The sequence below is a fragment of the Suncus etruscus genome, chromosome 17 (assembly GCF_024139225.1).
Source record: "Suncus etruscus isolate mSunEtr1 chromosome 17, mSunEtr1.pri.cur, whole genome shotgun sequence".
NCBI classification, from domain to species: domain Eukaryota; kingdom Metazoa; phylum Chordata; class Mammalia; order Eulipotyphla; family Soricidae; genus Suncus; species Suncus etruscus.
In genome coordinates, this window is record NC_064864.1 from 58788793 (window position 1) to 58815261 (window position 26469).

The following is a 26469-nucleotide window of genomic DNA, read 5'->3' on the forward strand; positions in this document are numbered from 1 at the left end:
ACAATCCTCATCATCCGACTACTTCCAGCGATTCTTAATAATCCATCTGGTTTATCTGGTAGACTTTGGGGGAGCTTGTGCTTTTCCTTAGTCAGATTCTTGAAAGCTAAGCGGAAACTAAAAATCGCACCTAGCTCAGTTTCCGGAGGACTGAGATCGCGAGAGAACAACCAGGAAGCGGCCGGGTTTCCGGGAGGAGCTGTCCTGGGTTCTCGACTCAGCTGGTTGGAGGGAAACGTTTCCTGGGGGGTTCCTTGCCTCGCCCGAGTTCCACTAGTCCCCGCGTGACCCCCTTTCCCGGACCCCAACACACCCCGCACAGCCACTATGTCGTCCGACTTCGAAGGCTACGAGCAAGACTTCGCGGTGCTGACCGCCGAGATAACCAGCAAGATCACTAGGGTCCCCCGACTCCCGCCGGGTGAGAGGCCTGACCCCCCCCCCCCCGGGGGATGCAGGGCCCGGGATTGTGGGGTGGGGGGAAGGTTCGGGGAGGTGGAACGTGGCGGCCACCCGAAAGTCTTGGAGGCTCCGGGTCGGAGGAGGGGGCGGCGGCCACCCCAGGGACGTGCTCGACTGGGACTGGGGTGCAAAGGCAGCGTCTGGGTGGGTTCAAAGGGGGCCCAGTGAACCATCAGGCCCTGATCTGGGGCTCCTCCGCCGCCCGCACTTGCAGAGATTTTGGGGCTGTCTTTTCTCGCAGCAGTCTGAGGGTTTGGTGTCGTTGGCCAAGGAGAAACGACTTCATCGAAGAGAATGAATGAACTTACCTCCAGCCTGAATCCGCAATGACACAAACGTAGTTTTGTTGCTGGGAGTTTTGTTAAGGGACCAAAAGCGTCCCGGCGGCGGCTGGATTTGACTCTCAGTTTCTTCCACCTTGGATGTGTGTCTTATTTAAGGCAACTAGGCAAGTTTTCTTAATGCACTAAGCTTTTCTTCCTACAGACTCCCAGGGTTGTTGCGAAAGGATATATTTCACCTATGTCAAACCTTCCCCTAGAGTTTGCATTAGTCATACTTTATTTTTTCATACTCCCAACCTTATTTCTCTTTGCTCCAAATTCTTGGGAGTCTGTAACCTAGTTTTAAGTACACCTTGATACCAGATCGTTTGTGTGTGTGTGTGTGTGTGTGTGTGTTGTGTGTGTGTGTGTTTCCACTTCTGAAATTCCACAGTACCCAGCTGGCAGTATTTTCGTGGCTGTGTTTCAGCACGTCTTAGTCTCCCTGCGACTGTAGGCAGTAGGGAGAATGGTAGTGCTATATTTGTTTCTTGCCATTTACTTAGATGCGGAGTAAAATATTTAACTGAGCCAACCAATGTTTAAAAATAAATTTTGTGATTGTTGGTTGTGGGACATCACCTTGGACATTATATCTTCTTGCATCTTCGGTTTGAGTACTGAATTGTAGATAAGACTTTTCTGTTGGATTTGTTCGGGCAATTGTATTCTCACCAGACTGCTAACTAGGCTCTGTCTTTGCACTGGGATGTCAGGTGTGTCCGTGATCTGTGAATTGGTGGCAGTTTCAGGCCATACCTTGTCCTTGATGCCAGCGACATTTTCTCCTGGCCCTGTGATTTCATTTCTGTTTTACTTTTGCACCCCCTCCAATTTGTATGTTTATAAATAATTATCTTCCTTGATTTCTTTGTTTTTCTCTCCCTCCCTACTTCCCTCCCTCCCCATTTTTATTACTAGGGATAAGTGCTTTGAAGCCAGGATCTGTGAACACCCATCCATCTTCTGAGGCCCCAGTTAGTTCCACAGGAGGTGGCTGATGTTGTAAAGAGGTTTATGAGCCGAAGTGAGGGATCAAGAGGAGAGGATCAAGGTAGCATAGACCACCCAGCTCCGCTGCCACAGAGAGTTTGGTGACAAAGGGACTGATGGCCTCGTCACTTCATCACCCGTCACTGCACCTCTTACTTCCACTTGTCTCCACTGCTCGATCATCTTGGTTTTCATTGTCCTTACTGTGGGAGATCACCTCTTTTGACTTCAGTCCCAGAGCCTCACTGGACTTGGGTTATCAGTTTGGATTTTTATTTGGCTCTAATTAAATGCTTATAGAAATCATAACATTTTGGTTTGGGCTCAGAGCTTGTCCTTTCGATAAACTGTTTTGTAGAGTTGCAAAGTCTCCCCTGAGTGTGAAGTTGTGAAAACTGTTTCCAAGAAGATGTTTTGTTACAATTGATTTTTACTTTTATATATTAAAAAAAATTTTTTTTTTGGTTTTGAGCCACACCCGGTGACGCTAAGAGTAACCTCTTTCTACTAGCTATGCCCTTAGAAATCACTCCTGGCTTGAGGGTCTGTATGGGATGCCAGGGGATTGAACCATGGTCCATCCTAGGTTAGCACATGCAAGGTAGCCCTACCTACCGCTTGCACAAGCGCTCTGGTCCCTAAATATTAAAATTTTTAATTGAGTGGTTGACATTATTATTATTAATGGTTTCTCATGTGCATAATTCCAACACCACACCCATCACCAGTGCACCAACTTCCCTTGCCTTTATATTTGAATAACCCATTTTCACCAGAGAGAAGGAAACCTTGAAATGAAGTACTTTAACCATAGAGCTTTGGTGCTCTTTAACTCTAGTATCCTGTGAAGGTCTCCAAGCAACAGCTTTGTTGGAATTGAAGGGAGACAGTGCTGATGGCTCTAGCACATGTTTCCTAGGGCTGGTGAGGTATTACAGGAGGGAAGACACTGGCCTGGTGTGCAGATGCTGTGGCCATGGCCAAAGCCCTAATTCAAATCCCCAGCACCATATTTGATTCCCTGAGCAAATTTTTCATTCTTTTGGATAGTGGGCTCATTAAATAATAGTAATTCTTCATAATATGGTTTCTCTTTATTATTGTACATACACATTTTATAATGTTTCTAATTGACAGAAAAAAAGATGAACAATGAATACATGGGGCTATGAATTTTGAGTTTATGTCTGTGGATTAACAGAAATTAACGTGTAAGGCCATTTCAAACAGTATGATTAAAACTAATGAGAGGCTGGGGCCGAAGCAGTAGTGCAAGTGGTAGGGCATTTGCCTTGCATGCGCTAACCTAGGACAGACCGTGGTTCAATGCCCTGGTGTCCCATATGGCCCCCCAAGCCAGGAGCAATTTCTGAGCGCATAGCAGGAGTAACGTCTAAGTGTCACTGGATGTGGCCCAAAAATAAAAAACAGAAAAAAAAAAAAAAAGAGAGAGAGGCGCCTTTGACCTAGAGAAGATAAACTATAATTTATTCAAGCTAAAAAGGTCAAAATTGGAGCAAAGCTTTCAGCCAGAACAGTTTGCCCCCTCCTCCTCAGAATCACTGAATTAGGTTAAAGCAAAGCAGGTAGATGTGATTAGGGTTTGTTTCTTCTCTGTCCAAAATATTAAAAAAAATTCTGAAGAGAATTGAAAAGTTTGCATATGTGAATGCTTTATTTATTAAAAGAAGTTTGTTTGCTTTGTGTTATGTTTTATTAATAAAGGCTTTGCTTATACTAAGGTATTAGAATTTTAACTATTAGACCAGTGTGATGGGGAGTTGTTTCTTGGTTCTGCTGGTACGGCAATTAATATGCTTGAAATGTGATATTTAATGATTCGTCTTTTGTGGTAACATCATGGAAATGGATGAATGGGAATCACAACTATGGCCATTTAAATTCCTGGGTGAGTCCTGGGTTTGTGATGGGGAGGGGCCCTTGTTTACAGTCTAGAAATTCTCTTCTATCAGGTAGAATTCTTGTATGGTTGTAAGCAACATGTGCTTTCCACTTCGCTGCTTAGCCTTGTGCTTCTAGGGATATAGTTGACGTGTGATGAACTCTGTTTTTTTATGGCCCAAGTTAGAAACACCAAGAACACCTGATAGGTGGTGACAGTTTCAACCTTGGTAAATTATAAAAAAGAAAATGAGGCAATGTAAGTATGTGGCCCATAATCACTTTGTTCCTAGAAAAAGCAGGGGCTAAATTAGCTATTGGTGATGTTTCTCCAGCTACTGTGGACTTTACAGCTGCTGGGGTTTGTCAGAACCCAGCCTCACAGGCTTTATGATTCAAAATGAAAAAAAATTTTTTTTAATTTTTATTTTGACCAAAGTGGATTACAAGTCTTTCACAGTAATATTTTAGCTACATAGCAACATTGAATCAGGGGCATTCCCACCACCAATGGTGTCCTCCCTCTACCCCTGTTCCCAGCATGCATCCCATATCTCCCTCCTTTACCCTCCGGGCTGCTAGTATAAGTGGTCCCCTCTGTGTCTAGATTGTAGATTGGGTATCAATTCTGTTGTAGTTGGCTTTGGATTTGGTGTTTAAGTCTGATTGTTTTTTCATTTCTACTTAATGTTTATATGACTGTTTGGTCTTGGTACCCTCCATTATTTCCCCCTCAATTTGTGAGGCGGAACAAGATGGTTCAATTTATGTGGTTCTGTTTGAAGGAAAGAAGCAAAAATAAATAAATAAATAAAATGAGACAAAAACAAGCAAAAAATGGGAGGAGTCCTTCTAGAGACTATAAATATCAATTTAAGAGAATAAAGGGAAAAAGGAAGAAAACCATAACAACAATACTAAAAAAATAAATCAAACAAAAAACTCGATAAGCACCACAGCAATAAAGACAACAACTACACAATAACCATGGTCCTAAAATAAAAACAAAACAAAGCACACACACACACATATAAAACCATGGGAAACAATAACAATAACAAAACCAAAACAATTAATTTGTGCTTCTCTCTCTCTCTCTCTCTCTCTCTCTCTCTCTCTCTCTCTCTCTCTCTCTCTCTCTCTCTCTCTCTCTCTCTCTCTCTTGTATAGGCACAATAAATATTGGGGAGACTAGAAAGGGAATTCCCTTGGCCTAAGAGATACAGGACTTCTCCACCCTTGAAGTATACTGTCATGGGAATAACTACAGTCTCCGTACATGTTCTTTTTCTCTCTCCTAGGTCCTTCTGTGGTGTCTGGAAACTGTCAGCTCTGTCCTGGATGATAAGATTATGCCTTTGTAGCTAGAGATCTTGGTATTTGCACAGGTCAAAGGATGGAGCCTAGGATGGAGTCTTTCTAGAAGTTCTGTTTCATCACTGTTGTTTTAATCAGCCTTCTGTAGTTGATGGTCTTGTTTTTTGCCCCAATCCTAGGACGAAGCATAGGATAGAGTCTTTCATTATATTTCCAGAAGATCTGCTCAGTTGCAGTTGTCTCAGTCAGACCTCTGGAATTAGAGATCTTGGTTGTTGTACAGATCATATGCCAAGGCCTAGACTAGGGTCTTTTTTATTGGTCCCAGGATAAGTTCTGCCCAGTCACATCAGTTGTCACATCAGTCTTCTGTAGATAGCGAATTTGGCTTTTATACAAATCAGTCTTCTGATTTCATCTTATCATTAGGAGGTGAGGTAAGACAACCTGCTCTTAGACCAGGTTGTTGCCATTTTCTCATCGTCAGGATATCATATCAAAATCGGTGGATGTGGGCCCGGAGAGATAGCACAGCGGCGTTTGCCTTGCAAGCAGCCGATCCAGGATCGAAGGTGGTTGGTTCGAATCCTGGTGTCCCATATGGTTCCCCATGCCTGCCAGGAGCTATTTCTGAGCAGACAGCCAGGAGTCACCCCTGAGCACCGCTGGGTGTGGCCCAAAAACCAAAAAAAAAAAAAAAAAAAAGAGGAAGGGAAAGGAAAAGATAAGAGAGAGGAGAACAGAAAAATAGGTAAATCTAGTAAAAATAAGGTAAAAAATTAATAAATCAACTAACAGAGATTGGGTCGGTGCATTGGAGTTGGGAGGTTTTCCCAGTTTCTAGGTATTTCATCAGTGATGGGGTTGGGCCTTCCTAGATAATGGCTGGAGCAGTTTAGGATACACATAGGATTCACGTCTCAAGTACTAAACAGTGTGTTAATGAGGCCTACCTATGTAGGTGGCTACCCTATGTAGTATTGTCCACTGCACAAGATGAAAAATTTTGAAAGGATTAGGGGCAGTACTCAGGAGGATTCATGGACCCACTAGCAATGGGCCATTGACTCAATGCAAAGAGCTGGGATGTGAAGCTGCTCCTTAGGGAGTGGATACTTACTCCAACCCAGTGATACTAGGGCCTCCACTCCCAAACCTGGAGGTGTTAGGGTACCTACAGAGCTGTGTCCAGTGATGCTAAGGGGACCCAAGGTGCTGGAATCACGCCTGATCTAATACATGCTAGGTATGTCCCCTAATTGCTATACTGACTCCTGACCCCACTAACTGAAAGGTTTTTGTTTTTGTTTTTGGTGCTCAGGAGTTTCTCCTGGCTCTGTGCTCAGAAATCGCTCCTGGCAGGCTTGAGGGACCCTATGGGATGCCGGGATTCGAACCACCTTACTTCCTGTGTTGGCCATGTGCAAGGCAAACCCTCTACTGCTGTGCTATCTATCGCTCCGGCCCCGCCGCTAGCTGAATTTGGGGGTTGGATGGGTGGGCCATACACGGTGACGCCCAGGGGTTACTCCGGGCTATGGGCTCAGAAATCGCTCCTGGCTTGGGGACCATATGGGATGCCGGGGAAATCAAACCGTGGTTCATCCTAGGCTAGCGCTAGGCTAGCGCGGGCAAGGCAAACTGCCTTACTGATTATACCACCGCTCTGCCACCACTAGCTGAATTTTAAAAGGAAACTTACACTTTTAATTTCAGTTCTTGCTTCCTTTCTGTATGTAGACAAAGCATTTGTTGAATCTCTCTTGATGTGAAGGAGGGCAAGGAATTGGGCCTTGTGTATAGACATTGGAATTGGATTTGGAACGTGGAAATTCACAGAGAGGTGAGGAGAGAAGTGCAAGTTTTAGATTTTGAGACCACTTTCAGCATTGCTCGACGTTTACCCCAGTCCTGTGCTTAGGGGTTCCATCTGGCAGTACCTGAGGGACCATATATGCAAGACAAGTTCCTTACCCCTGTACTGTTTCTTCTGTTTTTCTTGTGTCAGGCCACAGCTGGTGGCGCTAAGGGCAACATCCAGCTTTGTGTGTTTAGAGGTCACTCTTGGCAGAGCTCTGGAGATTATATGTTGCACCAGGGATTGAATCGAAGCCTCCTGCATGCAACACACTTGCTCCATCTATTGAATTATCTCTTTAGCTCACTGGTCAGATATTATATTTTCCTGGTCAGATATTTAATAGAATGTTCCCTAGTTGTGATTTTTCAGTATGCTTCTCATGATCAAAAGAGCATGACAGGCTTTTTGAAGAAAGATCACAGGGATTAAAACCCCAGTTTTATTACATATCAAAGGCACATTTTTTTAGTATAATTTACTACTACTGTTAGCTTAGAATTCCTAACTAAGACAGTGTTTGTCAGATTTCTCCACTGTAAAATCACACCCTTCTGCCCTTTTCAGTACTGTTGGAAAGGAAATCATATGCCTAGTCCATATCTAAGGAGCGAGGGTCACTTCCCACCTTTGGGAGGATTAGTATCTAATTCAGTTGATTAGTTTGCATGTAGGGGGGATTTGTTGTCTACTTAACACACAAATTATTTATATCCATGTATTTATGGCTGTTCAATTTAGACTGGATGTTGTCATCCAGCTTACTTTTGTTGTTCAGATGTTTCATTGAAAGCCCTCTTGGTTGTCTTCTATGCCTCCTCCCCCCCCCTTTTTTTTTTTTTTTGGTTTTTGGGCCACACCCAGCGGTGCTCAGGGGTGACTCCTGGCTGTCTGCTCAGAAATAGCTCCTGGCAGGCATGGGGGACCATATGGGACACCGGGATTCGAACCAAGCACCTTTGGTCCTGAATTGGCTGCTTGCAAGGCAAACGCCGCTGTGCTATCTCTCCGGGCCCCGCCTCCTCCCCTTTTAAATCGGATTCCATAATTGCAAATATTCTATATTCTTTTTGGACTTTTTTACTTCCTAGCTGTACTGTCATGAATCAAGTGGTGTTTTCCTTACACCTTTGCTTCCTATATTGAGAAATGGTACTGAATAAGAGTTCCTTTCTCTCCACATCCCCGCCAGCACTGCTTGTTCTCATTCTTTCTGATGTGTGCCAATCTCTGTGGCGTGAGATGGTACCTCATAGTTGTTTTGATTTGCATCTCCCTGATGACTATTGATGTGGAGCATTTTTTCATGTGCCTTTAGCCATTTGTATTTCTTTTTTGTCAAAGTGCCTGTTCATTTCTTCTCCCCATTTTTTGATGGGGTTAGATTTTTTTTTCTTGTAAAGCTCTGTCAGTGCCTTGTATATTTTGGATATTAACCCCTTATCTGATGGGTATTGGGTGAATAGTTTCTCCCACTCAGTGGGTGGCTCTTGTATTCTGGGCGCTATTTCTTTTGAGGTGCAGAAGCTTCTCAGCTTAATATAGTCCCATTTATTTATTTCTGCTTTCACTTGTTTGGAGAGTACAGTTTCCTCTTTAAAGATACCTTTAGTCTCAATGTCATGGAGTGTTTGATCTACATGTTGTTCTATATACTTTATAGTTTTAGGTCTGATATCTAGGTCTTTAATCCATTTGGATTTTACCTTTGTACATGATGTTAATTGGAGGTCTAAATTCGCTTTTTTTACAAGTGGCTACACCACTTATTGAAGAGGCCTTCCCTGTTCCATTTAGGATTTCTTTCCTTTTTCTTTTCTTTTCTTTTTTTTTTTTGGTTTTTGGGCCACACCGGTAACGCTCAGGGGTTACTCCTGGCTATGCGCTCAGAAGTCGCTCCTGGCTTGGGGGACAATATGGGGCGCCAGGGGATCAAACTGCGGTCCATCCTAGGGTAGCGCAGGCAAGGCAGGCACCTTACCTCTAGCAACACCACACCGGCCCCAAGGATTTCTTGCACCTTTATCAAAAATTAGGTGACGGTATATCTGGGGAACAAGCCTGTTCCACTGATCTGAGGGTCTGTCTTTATTCCAATACCATGCTGTTTTAATAACTATTGCTTTGTAATACAGTTTAAAGTTAGAGTAAGTAATACCTCCCATACTCCTTTTTCCCAAGTATTGCTTTAGCTATTCGTGGTTGTTTATTGTTCTAAATGAATTTTAGAAGTGTTTGATCCACTTCTTTGAAAATTGTCATGGGTATCTTTAGAGGGTTCACATTAAATCTGTACAAAGCTTTGGGGGTATTGTCATTTTTTTTTTGTTTGTTTTGTTTTTGGGCTACACCCGGCGGTGCTCAGGGGTTACTCCTGGCTGTATGCTCAGAAATAGCTCCTGGCAGACACTGGGGACCATATGGGACACCGGGATTCGAACCAACCACCTTTGGTCCTGGATTGGCTGCTTGCAAGGCAAACACCACTGTGTTATCTCTCCGGGCCTGAGTATTGTCATTTTAATGATATTAATTCTGCCAATCCAAGAGCAGGGTATGGATTTCCATTTCCGTGTATCTTCTCTTATTTCTTGTAGCAGGGTTTTATAGTTTTCTTTGTGTAGGTCCTTCACATCTTTAGTCAAGTAGACTCCAAGGTATTTGAGTTTATGTGAGACTAATATGAATGAGGTTGTTTTCTTAATATCCATTTCTTCTCTATCATTATTCGTGTATAAAAAGGCAATTGATTTCCACTGCTGGTGGGAATGCCGTCTGGTCCAACCTTTGTGGAAAGCGATATGGAGATTTCTCCAAAAGCTGGAAGTTGAGCTCCCATACGATCCAGCTATACTATACCACTGCTAGGGACATATCCTAGAACACAAGAATACAACGCAAAAATTCCTTTCTCACACCTATATTCATAGCAGCATTATTTACAATAGCCAGACTCTGGAAACAGCCTAGATGCCCCTCAATAGATGAATGGTTAAAGAAACTATGGTACATATACACAATGGACTATTATGCAGCCATCAGAAGAGATGAAGTCATGAAATTTTCCTATACGTGGATGTATATGGAATCTATAATGTTGAGTGAAATAAGTCAGAGGGAGAGAGATAAACACAGAATGGTCTCCCTCATCTATGGGTTTTGAGAAAAATGAAAAACTGTGTAATGATTCTCAGAGACAAAATAGAGGAGGACTGGAGGGTCCAGCTCCTGACATGAAGCTCACCACGGGGATCGTTTAGTGCGGTCACAGAAATAATTACACTGAGAACTATCATAACAAAATGTGACTGAATGAGGAATGAGGGAAGTAGAAAGCCTGTCTAGATTATAGGCCGGTGTGGGGTGGGGAGGAAGGACACTTGAGATATTGGTCATGGGAATGTTGCACTGGTGAAGGATTTTATATATATATATATATATATATATATATTAAAAAATAAAGAAAAAGGAAAGGCCTCCCAATTCTTACCACAGTCTGTGTTCTTTACACTGACTATATAGAAAGAGGTACAGTAAATGCACCCCATATACACCTCAACACAGGCCCTTTGCCTGGTCTGTATTGTGAATTGGGGGACAAAAACAAAAAAAACAAAAAAAAGAGAAATGGTACTGAAACCAAAATCTGGGTACAGAGTGGACTCTTTGCTTCTGGGGTGTTGATCTTTGGCATCTCCACCAGTAAAGTAGGGAAATGCACATGTCTGTCAGTTCATGAGGAATTTATACAAAGAGGCATTTGTGTCTGTAGCTACTGCATGTCTAATAAGCTAAGCATGAGTTTATACAGATATATGTAACTCCAATTATTGAGATTAGATTATGGATCATTCTAGAATGGCTTCATTTTAAGGCCGACTATTCTATACCATGTTATGCAGCATAGCATATGTTAAGCATCCATTTTTAACATCTCTGACAAGGAAAGTTCCTCCATGAATGTTTTCAGTCTTAGATAATACATCATTTCTGCTGCTGGTTTTTATTTAGAAAAATAACTACATTTAAAGTCAGGTGAGTCCAGATACATGTACTTTATGGGGAGTTGTTACAGTTGACTTACATACTTCTGGTAGTATGGAGAAAGAATCAATTATGCAAGGATCTGTACTTAATGCAGCACCAGTCTCTTATATTACTATTTTGTAGGCAAGAAGAGAGAGCTTACGTTACAAAGATGTATAGGTTCACCATTCATGGCACCTGTATTGGGTATCTGGGACACTCATGGGCAGAGGAGGAGAGCCTGGAAGCTCAGTTCACATGGTGCAAGACCACATGGTTTGTTTACATATGTAACAATATTATTGCACAGTCATATTTTATATATGTGGGCTTAAGAGCGCAGTTCCAGGAGCTCAGTCCCAGGCCTGGTTGAAATTTCAGTTCTCACTTTCATTCACTGTTTTTTTTTTTCTTTTGGAGAAATTATTGATTGAATCTATGCATTTGTTTCCTTGCCAGAGATTGGAATGATCGCCTCCAGACGCTGGAAATAGGATAGTATAGTAGGTGAGGTTCTTGACTTGCATGTGGCCAAACCTGGATTAAATATCCAGTTTTCCATACGGTCTCCTGAATGCTGCCTTTCAGGAGTAAGGAGTAAGACCTATGAACTTTTGGGTGTGAACTCCAAATCCTCCCCACAAATTATAATAATACTCTCCTGCTGCAAGTGTCCTGCATCTCAGCAGCTCTAGTGGGGGTGAAGTCCTCATGAGAAGAAAGCGGGAGCACGGGCAGACGAACGGGATAATATTGAAATAATAACCACACACACAGAGTATATGGGTCAACACATCTTCTGGTAGGAGTGTGATGACTTTATTCTTGAGACAGAGGTTTTTATAAGGTTAAGCCAGTCACAGGTGTTAAAGATATTAATTATCATAATGAAGCAAACAGTTTTTATGAATTTAATTTTAATTTTGCCCCAGAACTTCAGCTGCAAGAAAGAAAAAACTTATAAGGTCCAAGAAGGGGTTTTATTGTAATCTTTGGTGCTGGAATTTCTTTAGCCAATTATTTAATAGAGACCACGGTTTTTCCATTAAGATTTATAAAGGAGAGATAGTCAAATAACTAAAAATGCAATGCCAAACATCTCTAACGAAATTCCTCAACCATCCATGCAGGGGGAAAAGGCGTCCACAGCATGCCTTCTGAGGAATCCCGTGGGGGATATTTCAGTTTACCCCACCAGGAAAATCTAAGGATACATCTGGTGGGCTGAATTCCCCTAAAAATTTATGGAGGCGTGGCACTCTCCCACCTCCGGAGGGTTATTTGGGGGATTAAATGTGGTAATATTTGATGCATAGTCCCATGATTAATAATTAGTTATAAAAGTCTGAATTCTAGGAATGTGTCTTTGATGAACAGAATGTCATTTTGGATTTGCACCATGAGATGTTTTACTGCCAGAAGGTTACCAAAATGTAATGATGGTGGATACTGGCAAGGCCATCTAATTCAATCCCCACCCCCCTCTGACTACAAGGACCATTACCAAGAGTCAAAGGATGCTGCACACCAGAATTATTTCTGATAGTACCATCATATAATGGAATTTATGAAAAAAAATCCAATTACTCTCCTACCACCTTACATCTCAGTTAATTATATATATATATATATTTTTTTTTTCCCATAAGGGAACCATATCCAGAGTAGCTCTTGTATTTAAAGAGCTACTATTCAAGGAGATGCTCAATTGAAACCTTTAGAAAACAAGTACTAATGACTCTGGGAACCAGGAAAGCAAAGAGGTCTAGGAATGTCTGGCTAGAAATCATAGAAAGATAGCTGGGATTTTACAGACAAAACCAAGGGAACAGGTGTTATTAAGAGGTTGCAATGAGTGGGTACATCTATTGATGTAGACATACCTAAGACCTGTAATTCTTTTCTGATAATAGTGCCTTTGTTTTTGATTGAGAGATTGCTTAAACCTAGTTTACAGACCTATATAGGAGCATATATCGTCTCTAGTCAGGAACACATTATGCAAGAGGGGACATTCAGAGGATCTTTTTATTTAATTTAATTAATTTATTTGATGGTGCTGGGAACCAAACCCAGATTACACACATGCAACACAAGTGCTCTACCACTAGTCATGATTTCTGGTTCATTTGGAGATATTTTGTCATTTGATTGTTTACTTGTTGACCCCAACCAGCTTATTTCTAGATCTGTGCCCAGGGGTCACTCCTGGTAGTGCTTAGGGGACTGTATGTGGTACCAAGAATGGAACCAAGGTTAGCTGCAGGCACGACCAGTGCTTTAATTGCTGTTCTTTCTCTCTCTCTCTCTCTCTCTCTCTCTCTCTCTCTCTCTCTCTCTCTCTCTCTCTCTCTCTCCCTCCCTTCCTCCATCCCTATCCCTTTTTTCCTTTTTAGTCACTGTGGTTTGCATTACTGTTAATGAAAGGGTACCATGCATATAACTTTATAGCCTTTCAGCCCCAGTTCTTGTCCAGAGTGATGTTTCAATTATTGTTATCATACTGGTCCTTTCTCTACCCTAACTGCACTACTCCACTATTTGTGACAAGCTTCTTAGCAATGACTGGTCTTCCCGATCCTTGTTTCTATTGTCTCTATATTATTGTCATACTATCCTATTTTTTTCTTATATCACATAAATGAATGAGATCATTCGGCTTATTCTTCTCCCCCTGAGTCATTTTACTCAGCATAATAATCTCCATATTCATCCATGTATTAGAAAATTTCATGACTTATTTTTTCCTAACTGCTGCATAGTTTTCCATTGTGTAGATATATCACCATTTCTTTATCCACTTATCTGTTCTAGGCACCAGGGTTGTTTCCAGATCTGGTTATTGTGAATAGTGCCATGATGAATTTTAGGTAGGAAAAGTCAAGAGGAGAGAATGGTTTTGTGCTTCAGACTCTCCTTTAGCAGAGGTTGTTCCTGAGTTTTTGCTTCCTTGGACCCAAAGCCTCCTTGAACACTGTCTTCCCTGTGCTGGAGGGGGAGGGGGCTCAGTTTCTCATTAGATTCCATGAGCCAACCTAGGTAGTCAGAATCAGTTCTGTCATATTTGACCTAAAGACTCCCGAAGGGCAGCTTGAACAAAGGTTTAGAGACAAGACAGGAGGCACATGGGGGAGGCTGTTAGTGGAGTCTATTGTCAATGTACAGATTAGAGACTGAGGAGTAAGATTTCTTGGGTCTGTAATGTCGGATCCCTTGAACACTTAGCTTTGTTTCTATCAAAGCCATGTTGTTCAGAAGATGAAATGGGGTAGAGTGCCTGGTGAAGGGAAAGGCATCTGGGTGGTGATGGGGCTCATGGCTTTTAGATGGTGTAGCATCTTTTACACAGACTTGTATTGGAGACTACCACAGGTTCTTAAACCTTGGCTTAAAGATAGATCTAAATATTAAAATTTTCTGGGGCTGGTGTGATAGGACAGTGGTAGGGCAGCAGTAGGATATTTGCCTTGCATGCAGCTGATCCAGAATGAACTTTGGTTCAATTCCCATCATCCCATGTGGTCCCCAAGCCAGGATCGATTTCTGAGTGCATAGTCAGGAGTAACCCCTGAGCATCACAGGGTATGTCCCCAAAAGCAAAATAAAAAAATAAAAATAAATAAAAAGTTCTGCATTAGGGTAGATTCATATGACACTCTAATGAAGAAGCAGCAACAACTCGATTGAAGGGCAGATTGCCTTACCTCATCACTTAATAGTGAGATGAAATCAGAAGACCCTTTATCATAGGATCTGTGCAAAAACCAAGATCACTAATTAAAGACTGACTATGACAACCTTGAATGAGCAGAACTTTTCCTGGGACCATAAAGACTTTATCCTAGGCTTTTCCTAGGATTTGTGCAAAAACCAAGATTTCTCATTACAGAAGAATGACTCTGACAACTGCAACTGAACAGAACTTTTCCTGGGACCATAAAGAAAGACCTTGTGGTTTGACAACTAACATGTCTGGAATCTATTTTTTTTTTTTTGGTTTTTGGGCCACACCCGGTAACGCTCAGGGGTTACTCCTGGCTATGCGCTCAGAAGTTGCTCCTGGCTTCTTAGGGGACCATATGGGACACCGGGGGATCGAACCGCGGTCCGTCCTAGGTTAGCGCAGGCAAGGCAGGCACCTTACCTCCAGCGCCACCGCCCGGCCCCAGGAATCTATAATTGTTCTCCTGACACTATGCTTCAAGGGTACAGACACCCTTTATCTCTTAGGCCAAGGAAATTTTCTTCTCAATTTCCCCAACGTTTACTATGCCTATGCAAAACAAAAACAGAAACAAGAAACAAAACAAAAAACACTTGCCACGGGGGCCAGAGTGATAGCATGGAGGTAGTGCATTTTGCCTTGCATGCCGAAGGATGCTGGTTTGAATCCGGCATCCCATATAGTCCCCCGAACCTGCCAGGAGCAAATCCTGAGCATAGAACCAGAAGTAACCCCTGAGAACTGCCGGGTGTGACCCAAAAACCAAAAACTCAAAACAAAACAAAACAAAACAAAAAATACTTGCCACTTCTGCCCCCTCCATTTTTTCTTTTTTCTTTTTCAATTGTATTTATATTTATAGCTTCTAAATAGGGGCTCTTACCTTTTTTTTTTTTTTACAGAACCATAGAACATGAATCATCTGGTTCTACCACACATTTGTCTCCCTATAAACTGAGAAAAGGAAAAAAAAAAATGGATGGGACCCAGGTCCTAGGAGCATAGAGTGGAAATAAAAAATGGTCAGCACTAAATACCCAAACCAATGTCAATGACAGTAGAATCAAGAAATCCAAACTATAACAACCTATACACAAAATGGACCTGTTACACTAGCAGTCTAGGGAGCTAAGGGGGAGGTACAGGATGCATGAAGTGACAGCTACCATGGAATAGCAGAACCTCATTATTCTAGAATAGTAATAATTTCTATTGAAGATTACTCACTCAGTGTTAACTAGTGGATATTATGGCCATTCACATTTCATGCATGACTTTCTTGGTTTCGTATGTTATTTGGTCAATAACCAATCTTAAATCCCAGAAACACAGCTTGAAACAAAGTAAAAGAAGTTTAGAAAACTAAAGTGCAATATACTCAAGCAAAACCTCTTTGAAGAAGTAGGTCTATAAGTATATCTATGTGTGTTTGTGTGTCCACATGTTTATTCATTTGAATCACCATTCAGCTTTATTTTTTCCTAAATGCAAACACATTTTCAGCAAATAGGCTTTTTCCTTGAGGCTTGAACAATGGAATTTGGAGGTGGGTGTAAGCATTTGAGGTCAAGGCCTGGCATCCCAGATGTGGCAGTGTTTGTTCAACTCTCTTCTTCTAGATTCCTGTTCTGAGAATCTATTAAGAGAGAGAGGGAAAGAGCTATTATTGGCACCAGGACTTTGGCCTGCTTGGCCGTATGCTCAGCTCTTTCCTTCCATTGCCAGAGGCATTGACTTACTGGACTGGCCCAGCTAGGAAATGGGTCCCATTGCAAACTACAACAAGCAGAGTCCAAACAGGACACAGTACCTTCCCTGAGCTGTGTGGGGAAGAGGCAGCTCAGGAATATGAGTCAATGTGGAAGTAGAGAAGGAGGAGGGACAGATAGAGCCTTACAAGCTGAAGAAATGCAGTGAGCCCAGACTTGGTGTCATCTTAGAACAAAGTGATGGACTGATTGAAAATGGGATAAAAGGATGTTTTCTCAAAATTTCTGTCAAGGGGCCCGGAGAGATAGCACAGTGGCGTTTGCCTTGCAAGCAGCCGATCCAGGACCAAAGGTGGTTGGCTCAAATCCCGGTGTCCCATATGGTCCCCCGTGCCTGCCAGGAGCTATTTCTGAGCAGATAGCCAGGAGTAACCCCTGAGCACCGCCGGGTGTGGCCCAAAAACAAAAAAAAAATTTTTTTTTCTGTCAAAACACATCTCTTCCAGCAAAAGAGATTCCAGTGGGTCATGACTGGATTGTTGTAAAGTCTGAGTAATTCACAGGCTTGGCATTTCACAGTTTAATTCACTGGCATCAGTTTATTTGAGCAGAAAGAATCCAGTAGGCATAAAGGAATGAAGAGTATCAGATGTTTGTGATATTAATGAACATATACTTTTATTTATTTTATATTTTTACAACTTTTTTGTTTTGTTTTTGTTTTTGTTTTTAAATACATATCTTTATTTAAGAACCATGGTTACAAACATGTTTGTAGTTGGGTTTCAGTTATATATATATATATATATATATACATATATATATATACATATATATGTATGTATGCTTCAAGGGTAGAGACAGCCTGTATCTCTTAGGCCAAGGAAATTTTCTTTTCAATTTCCCCAACGTTTACTATGCCTATGCAAAACAAAAACAGAAACAAGAAACAAAACAAAAAACACTTGCCACGGGGGCCAGAGATATATATATATGTGTGTGTGTGTATATATATATATATATATATATATATATATATATTTAAAAAAGAACACCCCTCCCCACTTCACTAGTGCAACATTCCTATCATCAATGCCCTCCATCTCCCTCCTCCAGCACCTCTTGCCTGCATTCAAGACAGGCATTCCATTTCTCTCATTCACTACCATTATCATGGTAGTTGTCAGTGTAGTCCTTTCTTGAACTGAACTTATCACTCTTTGTGGTAAGATTTGTATCATGGGCTGGACTTTCTAGCCCTCATTTATATTATTGTAATAATGTTTTTCACTTTTCTTAAAACCATAGATGAGAGAGACTATTCTGTGTCTATCTCTCTCCTTCTGAATTATTTCACTCAGCATAATAAATTCCATGTACATCCATGTATAGGAAAATTTCATGACCACATTTTTTGATGGCTGCATAGTATTCCATTGTATGTATATATACCACAGTTTCTTTTTCTTTTTTCTTTTTTCTTTTCGGTTTTTGGGCCACACCCGGCGGTGCTCAGGGGTTACTCCTGGCTGTCTGCTCAGAAATAGCTCCTGGCAGGCACGGGGGACCATATGGGACACCGGGATTCGAACCAACCACCTTAGGTCCTGGATCGGCTGATTGCAAGGCAAACGCCTCTGTGCTATCTCTCCGGGCCCCACAGTTTCTTTTTTTAATTGTTAAATTATCTTTATTTAAACACCGTGATTACAAACATGATTGCAGTTATATGATTACAGTCATGTAAAGAACACCCCCCTTCACCAGTGCAAGATTTTCACCACCAATTTTCCAGATCTCCCCCCACCCCACCCACATCTGCACTTGAGACAGACCTTCTACTTCCCTCATTCATTCACATTGTTATGATAGTTGTCAATGTAGTTATTTCTCTAACTGCACTCATCACTCTATGTGGTGAGCTTCATGTCATGAGCTGCACCTACCGGCCCTCATCTCTCTTGTCTCTGAGATACTGCTAAAAATGTCTTTCATTTTTCTTAAAACCCATAGATGAGTGAAACTATTTTGTGTCTTTCTCTCTCCCTCTGACTTATTTCACTCAGCATTCCATGTACATCATGTATAGGAAAATTTCATGACTTCATCTCTCCTGATGGCTGCATAGTATTCCATTGGATATATGTACCACAGTTTCTTTAGCTACTCATCTGTTGAAGGGCATCTTGGTTGTTTCCAGATTCTGGCTATTGTAAATAGTGCTGCAATGAATATAGGTGTGAGGAAGGTATTTTTGTATTGTATTTTTGTGTTCCTAGGATATATTCCTAGGACTGGTATAGCTAGATTGTATGGGAGCTCAATTTCTAGTTTTTGAAGGAATCTCCATATTGCTTTCCATAAAGGTTGGACTAGACAGCATTCCCACCAGCAGTGAAAAAGAGTTCCTTTCTCTCCACATCCCCCGCCAGCACTGCTTGCTTTCCTTCTTTGTGATGTGTGCCAATCAAAGTGGCGTGAGGTGGTACTTTATAGTGGTTTTGACTTGCATCTCCCTGATGATTAGTGATATTGAACATCTTTTCATGTGCCTTTTGGCCATTTGTATTTCTTCTTTTACAGTGTCTGTTCATTTCTTCTCCCCATTTTTTGATGGGGTTAGATTTTTTTTTCTTGTATAGTTCTGTCAATACCTTGTATATTTTGGATATTAGTCTTTATCTAATGGGTATCTAATGGGAAAGTAATGCCTCCCATATTTCTTTTACCAAGGAGTGCTTTAGCTATTTGAGGGTGTTTATTGTTCCAAATGAATTTTAGAAATGTTTGATCCACTTCTTTGAAGAATGTCATGGGTATCTTTAGAGGAATTGCATTAAATCTGTACAATGTTTTTGGAAGTATTGCCATTTTAATATGTTGATCCTGCCAATTCATGAGCAGGGTATGTGTTTTCATTTCCGCATGTCCTCTCTTATTTCTTGGAGCAGTTTTATAGTTTTCTTTGTATAGATCCTTCACATCTTTAGTCAGGTTGACTTCAAGATATTTGAGTTTGTGTGGCACTAATGTGAATGGGATTGTTCTCTTAATATCCATTTCTTTCCTATCATTATTGGTGTATAAAAAGGCCATTTTTGTGTGTTAATTTTGTAGCTTGCCACTTTGCTATATGAATCTATTATTTCTAGAAGCTTTTTGGTAGAGTCTTTAGGGTTTTCTAAGTAGAGTATCATGTCATCTGCAAACAGTGAGGGCTTGACTTCTTCCTTTTCTTTTCTTTTTTTTTTTTTGTTTTTTGGGCCACACCCATTTGACGCTCAGGGGTTACTCCTGGCTATGTGCTCAGAAATTGCCGCTGGCTTGGGGGGACCATATGGGACACCAGGGGATCGAACCGCGATCCGTCCTATGCTAGCACTTGCAAGGCAGACACCTTACCTCTAGCGCCACCTTCCCGGCCCCAGACTTCTTCCTTTTCTATCTAGATTCCCTTGATATCTTTTTCTTGTCTAATCGCTATAGCAAGGGCTTCTAGTACTATGTTGAATAGGAGTGGTGAAAGAGGATAGCCTTGTCTTGTACCAGAATTTAGAGGGAAGGCTTTTAGTTTTTCTCCATTGAGGATAATATTTGCCATTGGCTTGTGGTAGATGGCCTTAACTATATTGAGAAAGGTTCCTTTCATTCCCATCTTGCTAAGAGTTTTCATCAAGAATGGGTGTTGGACCTTATCAAATGCTTTCTCTGCGTCTATTGATATGATCAGGTGATTATTTTTCTTGTTGTTGATGTTATGTATTTTGTTGATAGATTTATGGATGTTAAACCATCCTTGCATTCCTGGGATGAAACCTACTTGATCATAATGAATGATCTTCTTGATGAGGCATTGGATCCTTTTTGCCTGGATTTTGTTGAGGATCTTTGCATCTGCATTCATCAGGGATATTGGTCTGTAATTTTCTTTTTTGGCAGCATCTCTATCTGGTTTTGGTATCAAGGTGATGTTGGCTTCATAAAAACTATTTGGAAGTGTTCCTGTTTTTTCAATTTTATAAAAGAGCCTGGCCAGGATTGGTAGTAGTTCCTCTTGAAAGTTTTGAAAGAACTCATTCGTGAATCCATCAGGGCCTGGGCTTTTGATTTTGGGCAAATTTTTATTATGGTTTTAATTTCCTCCATAGTGATGGGGGTGTTTAGATATGCTACATCTTCTTTATTCAACTGTGGAAGGTTATATGAGTTCAAAAAGTTATCCATTTCTTCCAGGTTCTCATATTTAGTGGCATAGAGTTTCTCAAAGAATTCTCTGATACCTTTGAATCTCTGCAGTATCTGTAGTGATCTTCCCCCTTTCATTTCTAATACGTGTTATCAAGTTTCTCTCCCTCTTTTTCTTTGTGAGTTTTGCTAATGGTCTATCAATCTTGTTTATTTTTTCAAAGAACCAACTTCTGCTTTCATTGATCTTTTGGATTGTTTTTTGGGTTTCCATTTCATTGATTTCTGCTCTCGGCTTTGTTATTTCCTTCTGTCTCCCTATTTTTGGTTCCTTTTGTTGATCATTTTCTAATTCTGTAAGCTGTGTCATTAAGCTATTCATGTATGCTTCTTATTCCTTCCTGATGTGTGCTTGCAAAACTATAAATTTTCCTCTTAGTACCACTTTTGCTGTGTCCTATAGGTTCTGATAGTTTGTGTTTTCATTGTCATTTGTTTCCAGGAAAGTTTTGATTTCCTCTTTGATTTCATCTCGGATCCACTGGTTGTTCAATAGTAGACTGTTTAATTTCCAGCTGTTAAAGTTTTTCTTGTGTATCCCTTTGTAGTTCACATCTAACTTCAGAGTCTTGTGGTCAGCAGAGATAGCCTGCAAAATTTCTATCTTCATTGATTTTATGGAGGTATGTTTTATGTACTAGCATGTGGTCTATCCTGGAAAATGACCCATGTATATTGGAAAAGAATGTGTATCCAGGTTTCTGAGGATGGAGTGTCCTATATATATCTACTAGGCTTCTTTCTTCCATTTCTCTTTTTAGGTCTAGTATATTTTTGTTGGGTTTCAATCTGGTTGACCTTTCAAGAGTTGGCAGGCCTGTGTTGAGGTCTCCCATATACCATAGTTTCTTTAGCCACTCATCTGTTGTCAGGCATCTGGGTTATTATTCTAGAGTCTGGCTATTGTAAATAGTGCTACAATGAATATAGATTTGCTGAAGTTATTTTTGTGTTGTGTTTTTGTGTTCCCAGGGTAGATCCCTAGGAGTGGTATTGCTGGATCATATGGGTGCTCAATTTCCAGTTTTTTGAGGAATCTCCATATTGTTTTCCATATAGGCTAGTCTAGATGGCATTCTAACCAGCAGTAAATGAGAGTTCCTTTCTCCTCACATCCCCACCAGCATTGATTGTTCTTATTCATTGTGATGTGTGTCAGTCTCTGTGGCATGAGATAGTACTTCATTGTTGTTTTGATTTGCATCTCCCTGATGATTAGTGATGTGGAGCATTTTTTCAAGTGTCTTGGCTATTTGTATTTCTTCTTTGAGGAAGTGTTGATTTTTTTTTTTTTTTTTTTTGGTTTTTGGGTCACACCGGCAGTGCTCAGGGGTTACTCCTGGCTCTATTCTCAGAAATTGCTCCTGGCATGCTCGGGGGACCATATGGGATGCCGGCATTCAAACCACCATCCTTCTGAGTCTAAGGCAAATGCCTTACCACTGTGCTATCTCTCTGGCCCCTGTTTGTTTCTTCTCCCCATTTTTGATGGGGTTAGGTGATTTTTTTTTTCCTTGCCTTTTTTCCTTGCCTTTTTTTTTTTTTGGTCACACCCAGCAGTGCTCAGGGGTTACTCCTGGCTCCATTCTCAGAAATCGCTCCTGGCAGGTTCAGGGGACCATATAGGATGCCAGGATTCGAACCAATGACCTTCTGCATGAAAGGCAAACGCCTTACCTCATGCTATCTCTTCGGCCTGATTCTTTTTTTTTTTTTTTTTTTTTTTGGTTTTTGGTTTTTGGGCCACACCTGGCGGCGCTCAGGGGTTACTCCTGGCTGTCTGCTCAGAAATAGCTCCTGGCAGGCATGGGGGACCATATGGGACACTGGGATTCGAACCAACCACCTTTGGTCCTGGATCGGTTGATTGCAAGGCAAATGCTACTGTGCTATCTCTCCGGGCCCTGATTCTTTTTTCTTGTTAAGTTATGTCAGTACCTTGTATATCTTAGCTATTAGCCCCTTATCTGATGATATTGGGTGAATAGTTTCTCCCATTCTGTGGGTGGCCTTTGTATCCTCATCACTATTTCCTTTGAGGTGCAGAAGCTTCTCAGTTTAATATAGTCCCATCTGTTTATCTTCGCTTTCCCTTGTTTGGACATTGCTGTTTCCTCCTTGAAGATGCCGTTAGACTGAATGTCATGGAGTGTTTTACCTATGTATTCTTCTATATCCCTTACAGTTATGGATCTGATATCTAGGTCTTCAATTCATTTTGATTTGACCTTTGTGCATGAATTTTTTCCAGTTTGAGGAAGTCTGTTTGTCTGTGCCTTTTAAATTGTACTTATAAATAAGCCATTACTACTTTATTCATTAAAATGATTTTCTATAGTCTTCAAGCCCCCTTTAAGTCTCCTTTTCTGGTAGTCTCCTTTAAATAACAAAATAATTCTTGTTTTCTCTTAGGACCATTTTGGGTTTATATGTGATAGTTTATATGTGATAGTTCCCAGTAGCTAGACACAATGACTTAAAGTGGTTCCCAAACCACCCAGGAATGATGTGGTATATTGTTTGCTATGCGACTGCTCTAATTTTATTGATAGAGGAAAAACATATAAAATTGAACTTTTAGAATTTTAGATGTTTATATCTTGAACAATTCCTTCTGCTATTGTTGGTTATAGATGAGAAGAAGCAGATGGTCGCAAATGTGGAGAAACAGCTGGAAGAAGCGAAAGAATTGGTAAGTATAGTCTTGGGAACATGCTTTGACTCATACCAGACCTACTTTGGCCAATGTTTACCTGTAGCTTGGAATGTGGTCATCATTTATTCACTGGAGAAATGTAAATGTTACAGCGTAGCATTTCATCCTTAGAAATTCATCTGTTTTGGGGGGGCAGAGTGATAGCACAGCGGTAGGGCATTTGCCTTACATGCAGCTGACCCGCAATGGACTAGGGTTTGATTCCCAGCATCTCATATGGTCCCCCAAGCCTTCCAGGACTAACTTCTGAGTACAGAGCCAGGAGTAACCCCTGGGCACTGCTGGGTGTGGCCCAACCCCTCCCCCAAATCCATTTGTTTTTAATAGCTTCTTGAGACTTTTTTTTGGGAGGTCACACCTGGTGGCACTCAGGGATTACTTCTGGTTCTGTGCTCAGAAATTACTCCTGGCAGGCTTGAGGACCATATGGGATGCCAGGATTCGAACCACTGTACATCCTGGATTGGCTGCATGCAAAGCAAATGCCCTACTGCTGTGCTATTTCTCCAGCCCCTGAGATTTGATTCTTAATAAGATCATTTGCTCAAAGACTGCCTCTAATTATTGTTCCTTCAGAATATTTTTTTGTAGTGGTTCTAAACATGTTAAGGGTACCCTGGGAACCAGCTGCTGAGTCCCACAGATTATTTATTATTTGCTCACATTCTTTAATTGTCACAAAAGTTCCTGTGAGGCAGGTGGTACTCTTGAAGTGTTATCAGTACTTTGAGGCAAGCCCTTGCATGGTGACAGCACAGTTTCATAGATGCAGAGCCCTGACGGAGACACAAGATTCCTAGGCTATGCCACACAAAAGCAGCGCCCATGAGCAGAGCCTCAGAGTCCCGAGCTGGAGTCCTGCTGGGATATGGGCCTGAACCCAGGCTGGGTGCAGAGGACAGTGAGGTCTGCAGTCACTTCTTGGCAGCTTGTCGGCAGGGCAATCCCTTCCCTGCAGTCTCCTCCTAGCAGGTGGCCTGGCATGCTGGAACTCTCCGCCAGCTGAAACCAGTCAGGAGCAACTTAGCACTGCCCTGACCTCTGTTTTCTAGATGGGAAAGCAGAGGCTTAGAAAGATGGAGAGATTGGTCTGAGGCCTTCTCATGGCCTCTTAGTGGTGAAGAGGACCTGTGGGTTTTAGGTCAGAACCAGAGCTTTGGCTCGCCCACTGTGGATGGAGATCAGGTACTGAAAGTGTCCTGGTGTCCCAAAGCTCTGCTGTGTCCATCAACTGGAGCACGAGTCAGGGAAGGCATTTCCTGCAGTGTGGGTCTGTGAGCTGGTTCCTGGCTCCTGTATTGGTGAAACTGGGGCTTAAGCAGAGTCAAGGGCTGGCAGTTTTTCATCTGTCCTGCTGTCTGTCTTTCTGCTGTTTTTCTGTATCTCTGTTGTTTGCTGTCATTTGTCTATTTCTGTCTGCAATGCTGGTGCTTCCTGTGCTGTTGTGTCAGAACAGCCAATCTCATCACACCCTGGAAGATCAGCCCCTGCCATTTGCCCTTTGCCTTCTGCCCTGTGCTCTCTGCTAACTGGCTTTTAGGCTCCACTTTCTAACTTCTCTCTCCCTCTGGAAGTCTCTTTTGTCTTTGTGTTTAAATGGTTTTCTCCTTACTTTCTTTTCTCTCTGTTCCTCTCCTTGGTTCCTGTTACCTTGGTCCCTGTAAAAGACATCAACCCCTCTGCCTTCAAACTCTTCTATTCCTCAGGGCTCCCTTGAGGAGGATAAGGGCCAGTCACCAGGATCCCTCCCTCCCTTTCTCCCTTCCTCCCTTTCACCCTCTTCCACTCTTCCTCCCTTTCACTCTCCCTTCCACCCTCCCTTCCTCCTTTCCTTCCTCCCTCCCTTCCTTCCTCCCTCCCTCCCTCCCTTCCTTCCTTCCTTCCTTCCTTCCTTCCTTCCTTCCTTCCTTCCTTCCTTCCTTCCTTCCTTCCTTCCTTCCTTCCTCCCTTTCTCCCTTCCTTCCTTCCTTCCTTCCTTCCTTCCTTCCTTCCTTCCTTCCTTCCTTCCTTCCTTCCTTCCTTCCTTCCTTCCTTCCTTCCTTCCTTCCCTCCTCCCTCCCTCCCTCCTTCCCATCCTCTCTTCCTTCCTCCCTCCCTCCTGTCCGTCCTTCCTCCCTCTCCCTCCCTTCCTCTCTCCCTTCCTTCCCTTCCTCTCCCTCCCTTCCTCTCTCCCTTCCTTCCTCTCTCCCTTCCTTCCTCTCTCCCTTCTCCCTCTCCCTCCCTTCCTCTCTCCCTTCCTTCCTTTCCTTCTTCCTTTTTATTTCTTCTTCTCCCTCCATTCTTCTCTTCCTTTTCATTAAATTTCAAGAACCTTACAAATGCAAGGCCAGTACTCTATCTTTTTATTTTATTATTAAATTATTATTGAAATTATTAATAGTTAAAAATTTGGCTTGTAGCTGGCAGCACTCAGGATGATTTATTCCTTGCTCTGTTTTTGAGAATGATCCCTAATGGTGCTCAGGGTTTGAACAGGGGTTGACCACATGCAAGGTGAATGCCTTAAAGTATATTAACTCTTTGGCCTCAAGTGCTCTATTTTTGAGCCACATCCTTGGTCTAGTGTCTTTCTTATCTATTTTTAATTTCATGTTAAGTGTCCCTTAGAAAGCATTCTGAGTGCTCAGATGTTTCCTTTTGTGTTGCAGAGGCTTTGTCAGTATGGTCCTATTCCCTTGTTAGAGTGAAGTACTGGATGATGATGTCAGAGAAATTATTTAAATAATAGCCTTAGAAATGAATTTAGCGATGTTTCACTACTTAATCAAGGCTAATTAAAATGATCTTTAAAAATTAAAATTGAAGTGTGTAAATTCAAACAAGGTTTCTAGTTTATGTTTTCTGCTGTGGTTATTTCGTCTAACACTGGACCAGTCAGAATATAATCATGTCAGACTTACAGTACTTTTGGAAATAATTTAGAAAATTTAAAAGACAAAATACATAGCTCCTTTGGTTGGGGTGAGTATATCAGATGTGGCCTGTGCCACTTTGTTCATGCATATCAGGAGACTGCTAACTCAATGTCTCCACAAAAATACAAATAAACCAAACCAAAACACAGTATTGACAGCAAAAAATAATCTGCTGAGAATCCAAGAATTTCAGTTCCAAGTGTAAATAAGTCACTTCTGAAGCCCTGTCTCATGCTTTGCTGTATTTCTTCTCCATTGTCATCAGTCACTGCTCCTCTA

At 41.7% G+C, this 26469-nt stretch overlaps 1 protein-coding gene and 1 non-coding gene across 3 annotated transcripts in view; both read left to right on the top strand.

The window, feature by feature from the left end:
* The first annotated feature begins 301 nt into the window (after positions 1–301).
* VTI1A (vesicle transport through interaction with t-SNAREs 1A) overlaps positions 302–26469 on the top strand; it is a 449364-nt gene continuing 423196 nt past the window's right edge. For both annotated transcript variants that reach the window (XM_049764530.1, XM_049764531.1), the window contains exons 1-2: positions 302–421; positions 23193–23251. In XM_049764530.1, coding sequence (XP_049620487.1) covers positions 328–421; positions 23193–23251 — 153 coding nt within the window. In that variant the 5' untranslated portion in view covers positions 302–327. The remainder of the gene's footprint in view (positions 422–23192; positions 23252–26469) is intronic.
* On the top strand, positions 10329–10458 carry LOC125995627 (small nucleolar RNA SNORA51). Its single transcript, XR_007491122.1, has one exon. It is a non-coding gene; the product is annotated as a small nucleolar RNA SNORA51 (small nucleolar RNA).